The sequence below is a fragment of the Lissotriton helveticus genome, chromosome 2_2, assembly GCF_964261635.1.
Source record: "Lissotriton helveticus chromosome 2_2, aLisHel1.1, whole genome shotgun sequence".
In the NCBI taxonomy this organism is placed as follows: domain Eukaryota; kingdom Metazoa; phylum Chordata; class Amphibia; order Caudata; family Salamandridae; genus Lissotriton; species Lissotriton helveticus.
Genome location: NC_136060.1, coordinates 90,420,130 through 90,432,956, shown reverse-complemented (window position 1 = coordinate 90,432,956; position 12,827 = coordinate 90,420,130). Strand labels below are relative to the sequence as shown.

The 12,827-nt window shown below is 41.5% G+C and overlaps 1 protein-coding gene across 4 annotated transcripts in view; it reads left to right on the top strand.

The window, feature by feature from the left end:
• The window catches only part of TUSC3 (tumor suppressor candidate 3), a 1,466,371-nt gene that overhangs the window by 1,221,224 nt on the left and 232,320 nt on the right, over positions 1 to 12,827 (top strand). For 3 of the 4 annotated variants that reach the window (XM_078678946.1, XM_078678945.1, XM_078678948.1), the window contains one exon: positions 9,546 to 9,636. The exons of the other annotated variant lie outside the window; for it this stretch is intronic. In XM_078678946.1, the coding sequence (XP_078535072.1) occupies positions 9,546 to 9,636 (91 nt within the window). The remainder of the gene's footprint in view (positions 1 to 9,545; positions 9,637 to 12,827) is intronic. 4 annotated transcript variants of the gene reach the window in all.

Sequence of the window (12,827 nt, the reverse complement as noted above, 5' to 3'; positions counted from 1 at the left end):
AGCGTCATTACAATTAAACCATTTTCTTACACAATAATCCATGTACCCCCAATTTCCAAAAGTGGGAAGTGCATATTCCGACTTACACGTTATTCAATTACTATGTGCATATTTTTCCTTTTTGATGCTGAAGTGAGTGAATGACATCTGAAAAGATACATTATTGGTTTCTTTAATGCAGTTTTTATTACCATCTCTTAGCACATATCACATGGTTGTACCATTTTTTTGCGGGACTTAATTTCTGTGCCAGTGTACAAAGCTCTGCTCAGAAGCCTGAAGTAGTGCTATTAAATGTCAGCGTGCCAAATATGAAGGCAGTGTAGTCTCGAACAGACCCCAAGGCAGCGGTAGCTGGCAGGGATCGAGGGTGGCGGGCTAGATGGGGGAAAGAAAAAGTAAATTCCACTTACCAATTTGGCGCTTCTCTCCTCTTTGTCACTTCTCTCCTCCTCTTCCCTCCTTGGAAGAACCCAGGCTTCCAGGCTCCCCTGAGACAATTACAACGCTGCACTGCAGCATTGTGATTGATCTGAGCGCCGTGGTTCGGCTCTTAGGGTATGGGGGCCTGGGCATGACCTCCACCCAGGCTGTAATGCAACCTGGGTGGAGAACATGCAAAGTGCACATGAATGTTTGGCTGGCCCAAGACAGCTGGCCAAAAATTCATGCGCACTTTACAGAGTGCCCACTTCTCCTCCCCTGTGAGCAGAACAGCCCCTCCTGACCAAGCTGCTACACTGCCGCAGCAGGAAAAAATAAAATGATAATAATATTGTGTTATTTTTATTTATTTTTTTACTTTATTTACACTGCTTAAAAGCAGTGGGGCGACGCTCCCCCGCCTAAGCGAAGAAGGAAACAACTGCCTCATGTTTTTTTAATCCACTACCAGATCCTCCCTTTGTGACTATTTGTCCGTCTTTCTCTTCCTTCTTCTTTACAGTGTGTGTGTTTTTCCCCATTGCTCTTGGTAAATGTCTAATCCTGAAAAAGAAAATGTCAGTTTTCACAAATTAGTGCCTGTAGGCCCTACCGGCAATCAATGGCCCTAATTAAGCACAGATTTTTTCACATTTTAGCTGTAGCTTACACTTTCGTTAAAATGATTCCTTTTGCTGCGTTTGAGTACAGAAAGGAACACTGAAGAAGAAATGCATTTTATGTAACTTAGTCATAAACGGCTGACTACTTTCAAAGTCATTTCACACCACAGGCAGCATTCTTTTTCTCAGTCGTTGCCAAAATTGAGCCAAAGTAATTTCTCTCTCATTTTAATCTAATTACCTATAAAGCTTAGACAATTGAAAAGTACATATTCAACACAATGGCACAGTTTTTTCAGACGCGCACTAAGCATATTCATTGTTTGTCGCACTAAACTCCATTCTGCACATACCTTCCATATTTCGAAGTAGCATTTATGCCACCATGTTCATCGACATCCTTAAAACAATAATAAAGCGCTACGGTTTCAATGAGGTAATAAAGTGTTATTCTAGGATAAATTCCTCTTCAAAGTACATTTGTCTGAAGCTCCTTCTTGAATGGCAGGAGTTAGTCCGTGCATCTCAGACAGTCTGGGATGTAATCTCAGAATAAACATGGCATACTGAAAAGTGACCTGCCCCTCTGTTGTTTTTATTACTTCTAGGGGCAATGAGAAGTTTTTTGTCAGGTCACTGGCCCGCAAGTGATATTTTAAGTATTGTGGAGTCTTACCATGTACATCCTTATGCACGAGGGTTACTGTTTTAAAAATAATTCTTGAGGGAATTTCGAGCCTTGTAGGTTATGCAAGGATGATCAAATATCATATTTCATAATATGTGCTCTTTTTAGTAAACTGACAACTCACCTTGATATCCAGTTGTCTAAAGCGTTGTTTTTTTACACTTTCTTATAGCAGTACAACCATGTAGAGTCTCTGCCCACTTTTAATGTCCGCCAATGAAGCAAACGTTGAGTTAGAAAATATGCTCCACTGGCTCATTTTGAGAAAGGGTCAAAGTTCTTGAATCAGAAATAAACGGGCACATTTCGCCTTTATTTTCTTCTTTCTCTTTCCTTTCCGAGGTTGGCTCAGGATGCAAAGGCAGCTGAGAATATTTGTTCTCGTAAAGTTACTGCCCATGATGGTGCCAGCTCAATGCTCGTTCCCATCCTTCTCCAAAAGGTGGCGAGGTCTCTGCAGCAATTTAAAATAGCAGTTGGAGGAGGAAATAGTCACATCAATAATAAGATAAAAGTCCGAGTCTTGGAAGGTCCATACATTTCACGGTAATTTCTTTAGCATCAGAGTCATCCATATCTACCAATTCAAGCTTTTATCTTCAATAAAAATGATCCTAGTCACAGGCAGAACATCTCGACGACTGCAATGCATCAATACCTGTCTTGAGTAAATTAGTCTGGTCAAGAGTGGCAAACACATTGGACAAGTCGAACAATAGCAAGAGTGCTGGATTGCAAGCAACCGATATACGGCCTTTGTAATTTCCACAAGGCCGAAGTCTCGACCTTTATTGGGACAGGAGCTTAATTACTTTTCTCCTACCACTTCAGATCCTCTAGGTGGTAGGCCAGTTGTAAAGTAGCTGCATTTTCCATAATCTAGAATTACAAGGGAATTCTTCAAATGGGTGAATGGTTTTTGAGTCCAAGAAGATCCACGGGTATTTGCAGTTTTCATTTCTACCGGTTTTCTACCTATTTAAAGGAAGTATTAATTATTAGCCTATTAAATGGGACCAACTTTTCGCATCTCTCTCAGATGACATGAGGTGGAACAGAGTCTCAAGAATACGTGGTTTGCTTAATGCTTTTAATACGTGGCCCTGTCTCTTCAAGGCTAATGTCACAACACGTTTCATGGCTTTTATACCTTGAAACTAGTATCTTTAATTGCTCGCTGCTTTAGTCACCTCTCCCATCCAATGAATATCTCAAACCGATCTTTTGGTATAATTAGAATCACTTCACTATTTAGATCAACAGACATCGTCGAAGCTTAGAGGAAATATTATTTTTTAACATTTAAAAACCAAAGCAATTGTTTCAACCCTTAAAAAAATCTATTTTAAATATGTTATTAGCATTAATTCTTTAAGTATAATTTTCGCCTCCTCTGGATATTTCTGCCATATTTTGGACCTCTCTCCTCAGCTGTGTCCGGCGATCAACCATTCCCCCTCAGCGTATCTTTTCTCAACAGAGTGCATCCTTCCACAAACGACCAGAAATGTCTTTGTTCAGATCATTTGGATGTTATAAAGTCACCCTTTTTGGCCTGTTCACCCACATTTTTTGGTGCTTAATTGAACTGTTGATAGCTGACTCGGACTGTGTCCTGGGCACTGCTAGTCAGGCCCAGGGCCAGTGCTATGTTATACACAAACACATGCTTTGAGGTACACTTATAATTGTCATGACTTATCCTATAAGTCCCTATTAGCTAATAGGGCCAGGGATGAAAACTACCTATAAGTCCCTAGCATATAATAGGGCATGACAGCTTAGAAGCCAGCAGCCTTTGTTGCACTTGCATTTGTGCACTGCTAAGAGCCTGAGATCATTTTAAAAGCAGCCCTGATTTGCAGCACTGCTTTTAAAAGTAACATTCACTGCAAAAGTGATAATCCTCCTTATATTTTTTATATTGTGGGTACCCTCAATGTCTCTCCTAGGTGTTCCAGGATTTGGGGGGAGATGTAACTATAAGCCGGGTCCGTATATATTTATAAACCCTGGTGAGTGAAAGCTGTCCATTTCATGTTTCCCCAGTGTAGGAAATTCTCTACAAATTGGACTTTGATGCTGTGGTCACTGTGAAATACTAACTAGAATCTCCTTTTTTGCATATTAGGAATCTCCCAGGTCTCCTCTAGGTGTTCCAGGGGTGGGTGGAGGAGGGGCGGGGGTTCCTGTAATTATGAGCAGGGTCTATATAAAAGAGCATTTAGAAACCCTGATGAGGAAGAAATTGCACATTTAACTTTTTTCCCCTGAAAATAGTTGGCCTCATAGGCTAGCATGACAATATGTTATTGCTTGGAAAGTGTGGAAAATTCCATAGACAGACTGAACAGAATGGTGTTGCTAAATCCAGCAACTTTGCATTGTTGAATTTATCATAACTTTTACAGAAAATAAGTTAAATAAGGTAAATAAGTTTATGAAAGCCAAAATCCAACCTCTAGCACTCTTACCTGCTGAGGGGATTAACAAGGCTGCCTTGATTAGGTGATAAGTGGCCAGGCTGGGCAGAGGCTATCTAATGTAGAGAGCTCTGTGGTGCACAGGAATGCCAGAATAGGGAGTTGGGCCATAAAGCATCAGCTTCAAAGGAAGAACTGGTCGAGCAAGCCTATCAGCCCTAGGGCCACCTGCTCTCCCAGCCAAATGTGAGGCATAAGGAAGGAATTCACATATGTGAATGAGAAGAGATTATGGAAATATGCCACACTCCGAGTTTGGTTTAGTTGGCTCTTGCTGCTCTGCTGAAATTTCAGTCATGCTTGATTTTGAAAGAATAGTCCTTTCTGGGACAAGACTATGTCACATTTTGGAGGAAGTTGTCATGCTTTGGGGTGTTGCCCTGCACCTCATTGGACAGAGGTGCTCCTCTGCTTGTCTCCAAAGAACACTTGATAAATATGTGAGAGGTGCAGAGTCTCTTAGGTCTGCGGCTTGAAACTACAAGAAGAAGGACGATTGTCCTGCTAGAATCCTGATCTACACCCAATGGATTTTCATGATTTTTATGTAATTTTACAGATACAAATATTTCCTTTTTCAATAAGTCAGTGTGGGATTTATATTGTGCGTTGTGTCTCTCTACTTCACTGTATTGGTGTTCTTTTAGAATGCTTTACATGCCTGCCTACTTTATTCAGGCTTATTGCTCAGTGTCATATACTAACAATTGAGCAAGGGACTAATTTATAGAGACCCTATTTAGGCCCCAGTACTGTGCTGGTGGCATTGTTGCTGGTGTTAGGTACCTACCTACCACTCGATATAACCCACTTTCCTCCAATGGGATCTGCTTCCAAAATCAATCCAGTGTGGAGATATGGCCTTGATGCATGTGAGGACAGACAACGTTCTGCCCCTCAAACACCACAATAACACATAATTCAGCACTAAGCCCCTCCTGCCTAATGTCCTCGTCTGTACCAGCGGCATAACAGCTAAAGCCATCAAACCACCTCTGCCTTGCCATGGGCCCTCTCACGCCCATTGAATATCCTGCATTAGACTTTCGCCCCTCTGTGTACCAGAAAGGGAGATCTTCTTGTTATACTGACACTCCATCATTGAGATTCCATAGCTGCATTTAGGGAAGCTCGACCAGTGGTGATGATTTAATTTGAACCAAGAGGAGTACCTTTGAAGTGGGTAACAGTACCACCAGCTTTGTACAGCACCTACAAAGTGATGAAGGGCCGCATGATGTAGGATAGTGGAAAGATGGAGGAGATGTATATTCTCTCTGTGAATTTTGCTCAGGGATGTCTATAACATATATGATGGAGTGAAGATGTGTTCATTGACAGTTTTTTAGTATAAGAGTGCTCCATTCATAGCATACTGTGGACATTCTGGCTATCATAGGCATAATTGGGCCCAATCATTACCAGAAAATACTGTATATATCAGAAAAATTACAAGCTTCTTTTGGGAGAAATTAGCCAATTTCTGCAACAGCAAAAATATTTTTTTCATAGTAAATTGTGTATGTTTTCACAAACTGACTTGCTTATGATTCAGATAACATTATTCAAGATCTAAAGTGTATTTAAATGCTGTGCTTGATGTATAATTCATGTGTGTTTTGAAGGAGAAATATTGGTTTAGTTGCTTTGTGCCAGAGGGCACTTATTGCTTTCGCTTTTATTTCATGGCTTATTTGAAGACATGTCATCACCCATATTGATAAAGCTTTCTTTGATATTATTGTTTCCACAATAATTTTGCTACTGCTATCTGTAACCTGAGAATGCACAGAGCCATCGGAGATTGTCAGCAGGGGAGGGTCAAATAGTGCGTCAGGGATGACTACATTATGCAGCAAGAAAAGGCAAATATGCGGCGTAATGTTACACATTTTGTGGTAGTATTACTTTATTATGTTGTCATTTTTACATATATCAACACTGTCTGGGCAATAATTTCGGCTCATTAGTACCAGTTTAATCCCAAATTCAGCAATAGCAAAAGGAAGGTGACCAGTCAAGCTTTGGGAAAAGTCTTTCACTTCACAGCAATACCGGTAGCAGCATTTTGTCTAACTTCTGATACGTTTGATGATTTGGGTTTACTAAAATCTGCAGATTATGAATCAAATGATGAATTGTGCCGAATTCGACAAATCCATTTATATGGATTATACAGAAAACACCGTGTCTGCAAAATCCCATATTTCCAGTGACCCTGAGCATGTATAACTGGTGTAATCTGCTTGAGGCTTGTTCCTGTAATTCACATAGCTTAACAATTGCATTACTGCATAAGCAGTGGGAATTTGTCCACTTAATTTGTCTATTGCCTGTGACTGTGAATATTGTTCTTTGCTTTTACATCCTGGCTCTTGCAAATAGAGACTGAATCTACTTTAAAGAGTCGGGACAGAAGAAAAATCATTGAAAAATAGTCCATGTCACATTACACAACCAGATTGTAAACCGCGTGCAATGCATACTGGTCTTTAGCAAATCTTTATGGAAATTACGTTGTTAAATACATTGTTTTGCCAATAATTTTTCAAGGTTGTCTGAGAGAGGGTGTATGCCTCAAATCTGGAACGGGCATAACTTGTTTGGAACGCTATAAAAGAAATTGGAATTTGAACAGGCCGAGCGCTAGAATAGTGCGGGGGCAGCCTTATGGCGGTCGAGCCTGTCTCTGGGGGAAAGGAGGAGGGAGTAGCACTCCCACCTCCCCCATTTACACTCAGTAGGCCGATTACGGCGGGGCATGAACCGGAAGCACCTTAGTGCTTCCGGTTCACACGGACAAAGACCAGCGGGACCAGACCAGTTTAGACTGGCCAGTGCCCCCCCTATTAAAAGGGGGTGTGGGGAGCAGAACATTATCTTGTTCTTACGCTCCCCACAGGCACAACACCCGGGCTACCAGCGGCCCGTAATTTCGTTTTCCCACCCATCATCCCCTAAGGCAGGTAATTTAAATGCGTTGGTCAGGAATGTTTCTCTAAAAAAGTTTTATCTCGGGTGATAGCATTAGTGTAATCTTGATGAGTATGTACCGGTTAATGATGTCTGTCGGTAATCGGTTTACTATGTTCATTTACATTTTTATTGCAGGTATCTCAGGAGATCGAAGGAATGTAAATTGGATGTGTTTGCTTTGTTCTTTTACTTCATTACAGATATCTCAGGAGATAGTCACTGTGAATGCGATGTTTTGGCGAATTTATAATAAAAGTGTCAATATGTGTAAACTTGTCAAGAACAGGATCGGTTAGTACAGAATTATCTAATTGCAGTACGTAATGTTGAATAAATGTCAGTACATGTTATTTGATATCAGGTACAAATGTCGTATTTAGTTGTGTGTCTCCAGTCAGGCGGTAAGGTCATGAGTGGTAAGCATAGTCTTCGGTCCTTAGCGGTCAAACATTTAACTCCAGGGGCAGTGACAGCCGGTTGGTAGGCTGTCGGGTTGCGGGGGCCGGGGGAGTCTTTCTTCCCAGTGGGCCTGTGGCCACCCCCGCACGCGCATGCGCATCAGGGCGCAAGTATGCAGTGTTTCAGCAGCCCCCGTTATGGAGTTTAAGGCACAGGGCGTAGGGGGGGCCCGGTGGAAAGTATCTGTCCGATAAGCTGTACCCCCTGCGCAAGCCGACTCCGGCGTAATTTCGCGTATTATGGAGTTTAAGGCACAGGGCGTAGGGGGGGCCCGGTGGAAAGTATCTGTCCGATAAGCTGTACCCCCTGCGAAGCCGACTCCAGCGTAATTTCGCATATTTTGCTGGGATCAGGAGGCTGCCAGTTATTGACCTTGCCGTAGGCTCTAGAGGTTACATGCAGAAAGTGTATATATGCATTGTTAGAGTTACAGTAGGAGTGTCATGTGTATTAGAGTTAAGGTTAGCCATGTGACATCATCGGCCTAAAAATGTATCTGGCCTTTCTGCGTAATTATAAATAATGTTAATAAATGTTTTTTAATTTTGTAATAAATACGGCCGGGGGAGTTACTCCCCCCTAATCCAAAAAATTCCAAAATTGGTGTGGTCTCAATCCTTGACTGGAAGGAGGGAGGGAGACATCATCCGGGCAGGGGCTGGCCGTAGGTAACAAATGTGAAAAAAGGGGACTTGGGGGAGTACCAGGCCATATTGCATTTGTACACTTTCAGAAATCGTATATATTAGCCGGATTACGTGCGAACTCTGATGGGGAGTGCACAATTTGGCCCTGTTCGTTTGAAAACCTATGATTTTCCCTAAGAAAGGTCCTGGTTGCTTCTTTGCTCTCTCTATCTGGGTCATTTCAAGAAGTGATTTACACTCTGTCACTTTTAAAGTTCATCAGCAGCCACCGATTGCTGCCTTTATCCATTCAAGGGAGGGGGAGGGTGTGCAATATTGTAATTTTGCGAATGCATTGATTGAGTTCAGCAGGCCCTCACAGACCTCCATCCCCAAGTGAAATCCTGCCTCCTAAGTATTACTTTACAGGATTTCTATGACTCTTCAGAATAGCCACTCTCTGCTGTGTCAAATTAGCACATAGAATGCAGTGCAATAAATTGGCCTGGTCACATGGTAGATGTTGTATAAACATAACACGTGATTTGGCCCAGTCCGGATGTACTGTTTAGGAGCCCCCAAAAATGTTTGCGCCAAGCCCCCCGTGAATTCTGAAGACATGTCTTCTTCATCTGATAGAAACAGAAATGCATGAAAGTTACATTCAGGGTCTCTGAGATTGATCACTTTAGGCCGGCTGCGTATTACTGACTTTGTTAACTGCAGCACATGCCCGAGCCAGAGCAGCTTTAGATATTTTCCAAAGTGTGTCTAGTTCTCTAAATATTTGGGAAGTTGGAAACGGACCAGTTGTGATTCTCCCCAATGAAATCACTTTTGGAAGTCTGTGAAAGGGGACCAGAATTATGCATGTGTATGTCCCTAATTGTTAGGGGAGGGATGCAAAATCCGATAGTCTTCGTCGTCTCCGGATTCTGGATCAAAAAACGGTGTTCATCCTTTGCAACCCTTGAGCCTGAATGGGCAAGAAGTGTTAATGCATACAATTCAAGTCCATGGCTGCCAGAATGTACACGTACATGGGTTTGGTTCCTGTGTATTGTGTTTCTCTTTGATTTCCTCTTTTCTCTCTCTGTCCTCCTTTTCTGTTAAGTATTTAACAAGGTAATGATTGTTGGAAAGTCCTGGATACGTCGAATATTTAACTGCCATTATTCAGCAAGATACATTTGAATCTTGTTTGATGGACACCATTTCAACTGATTAATATTAACACAAATACCGGTCTCCCCTTTCTTTTTTTCAGTCATTTGCCTGGTTGGACTTGGTCTTGTGGTGTTCTTCTTCAGTTTTCTCCTCTCGATCTTCCGCTCCAAGTATCATGGTTATCCATACAGGTACATTTAACATATATCACTATTTACTTAGTTTGGTCAAAACAATTTAAAGCCCATTTTTTTTAGGTCGGGCCTATGTAGCACATTCTCTGTCTCTTCAAGACATACTGTATTCACTCTGTAGGCTTGCATCTTTCCCATTGCGTTTTTATTTGTTACTTAGATTGTCCTTCCCAAATGCTTGCATGCTATTGGTGAATCCTTCCTCTTTAGCCCTCCTTTTTGTCTTTTGTTTCCTCCCATGAAGCAAGGACCAATTACTCAATTATTATATCTTTACGCTCTGGTTATTTATCTGTTTTATTAGGGGGACTACTTTTTCCTTTCTTTCCTGCTCCTGTAACTGTTTTTACCTGTGCTCAGTTTCAGGCCCGATAGCTGCTTGCACTTGCCTTTGTTTTGCTGCTATTGGTTCCCCAGTCAGGCCGGCCCCCCCAAAAGAAATCTCTTCTGATTGTTCCCTGTACTGTGAAGCAATAATGAAAGGTCATAACCCTATCCTCTCCCGATGTCTATTGCTAAACAGCAGGGAAGCAGAGGATATCAGTCGGCAACCCAATCGGTATTGGGCATTTCCAATCACTTATGATTACCACCTGCATGTCGAGAGGCGAATAGGGAATGCATCTTCACCCACACTGATAGAATGTAGGTCGTTGATAGGGGTGCAGGAACGACCTGACCATTTTTTATTGCTTAAACACTTCAGTCTGTAAACTGCCATCCGCACACCATGGCTTGAACAGTGTTTACAGACTTCACAGCCAATCAGCACCCCAAAATTCCATGCAATGCATTAGGATTGGTTGAGATGCCAGCAATGCTCTAATCCTATATCACCTAAAACGTCACGAGTTCCGCCCACTCTCACACATCCACTTGAATATTTTAGGCCGTGGGATAGGCCGTCAATCGATCGGGAAGTGCTAAGGTAACAAATGTGGGCTGTTGAAAGATCAAAATAACGTGCAATAGACACTGGGTTTGTGAATGGTCTTTGTAAGTAACACTCATGTTATTTGTGCTTAGTGATGTTGCTCTTCAACGGAAAGTGACCGATGTTACAGGTACATCTAAACCCACAGAAAGCATTCTTGAAAACTGTAACTTGAGGTTCCTCAATTCTTTTTACTTTTCTTCTTAATTTTTATATCATGTGTGTATAATTAGCTTTGTTAAAGATGTCTGCTCACACCTTCATTACATTATCACAACTGGAGTAATTTAGTTTTCACTGATCTGTTTCGTAACTGTTCGCTTCTGCTTGATTTTTTTCATACACCATTTAATTATTGATATGGTTGTGTACCTCAATAATTTTGTTGAAATACTCATTTAAGCTTGTATATTTAGTATCGACCTGTGAGGAGTTGTTCGATTACCTTGATTGAATGCTGTGTGTCGCTACTGTGACCGCCATCAACATTCTGAACATGTGCAACAGAGAGGCTGGGATTGTACAGCACTTGCTTTGCCTGCATTGAACAGCATTTTCGAAGGGGTAGCACCTGTGTGATTGTCATAAGCATAGTTAGTTTGTCTGTGGCTGAGTTACTCTAGTCAACAAAGCAATGACGTGCTTGGTGAAATAATCACTTCTCGATTTGTGGTAAACCAAAGAACCATTACAAACTTCACCATTTTGAAAATGGTGCAAAATATTTGAAACAAATACTTCAGGAATCATACATTGGGAGTTAAGGTGTGGAACAGGAAAGGGGATGGAGTTACGGGGGCAGAGTTTGAAAAGCAGAGCCTGACTTTCAACTTTCATATATATATTTTTTTAATATGCTGCCAAGAAATTGAGTACAAGGACATATGTGACAGAAATCTGTTGTAACTTAATTGGCCACAAAGAGGTTACATTTTAAAATGTCTTATGGGGTTAAACCAACAGCTGGAGGGATCTTTGTTTGCCCAGCAATTTTGAGAGAATAATAATAGCGGTAAGATTACTCAAGTGGTTAACACAGTTCTGAGATAGTTCTCTGTTTTGTCCAGCCACATTTGTGACTCATAAAGTAGCATAGAGGGTTAATATGCCTGCTGCAAAGCACATCATGGAACATGCAGATCACAGATTTGTATTTTATGTGGTTAGGCATGTGGGCGATTGCTTTTGACCGTGAGCTAGTTATGTTACTTTTTATTCATAAGTTGCTATCATTTTAATGTAGCACAGTGATCTATTTATCCCTGTGTTAAAGTATGGATTGTGAGCTTTTTCCAAGGACGCTCCAAAATAGTGATAGCTCATGTAGTGTAAATAGTTTAGTGCTATTTTCTGTTTTTCACAGCATGAGAGCAGTGCCAGGATTGAATAGAGCAGGTACTCTCAGCACTCCTAAAAGCACTGAAGGTCTATGCTTCCTCTAACCTAGTTGTCTAAGACAGCTAGTTTAGAGAACTCTAAAATGTGCATGTCGGGCTGGCCGTCCCAAGACAGCTGACCAAAGAGACATGCTCATTTTAAAGCACACAACTCCCTGCAGCTGCCACTCTGCAGCACTGACCCCACCCAGTCCTGACAATTAGTTTGGGACTGGTTGCTGAGAAATAAAATGGTAATAAATAAAGGTACTACCATTTCATTTTTTAGCTCTGCGACTTGTGGGGCGTTGTTCCTCCGTTCAAATAGAGGATCCACCCCTAAGGTTAGAGGTGGCATTGAAATGCATAGCACTTAAGACCGTAGTCGGTATAGTAGATATGAGCTAAGACCAAGAAGAATTCTTGAGCACAAGTATATTTGGAATTGCTGCAAGAAATTGTGGCCAGTGATATCTTCAAAAATACCGCTGGCTACTAGTATACGTAGAGTATGTTGAAGGTACCTTACAACAGATTGAATGCAGCAAGCTGTGGACCAACCAAGCATTAATTCATGAGTCATCAGTCAATATAGCAGAACATAATGGCAATCTAGACTAGAGGCGGTACTGCAAAATGTAACTGAGGGTTCCTTGCAATCCAGAACTTTGTAAAAAAGATTCAGTGTGGCTTCAAATTATACCTCAATGAGATATGACCCAAAACACATATACATGGTATCCCAAATTTGGACTTGGTGTACTCTTAGTGAGAGGTTACCAGCGGCAGCTGCCATAAACAAAGAGTGAGTGGGGCCGTGTTGGTGTCGTCGCGTGGGGCGTGTGGGGAATGCACTAATTAAAAACAAGAACTTACTT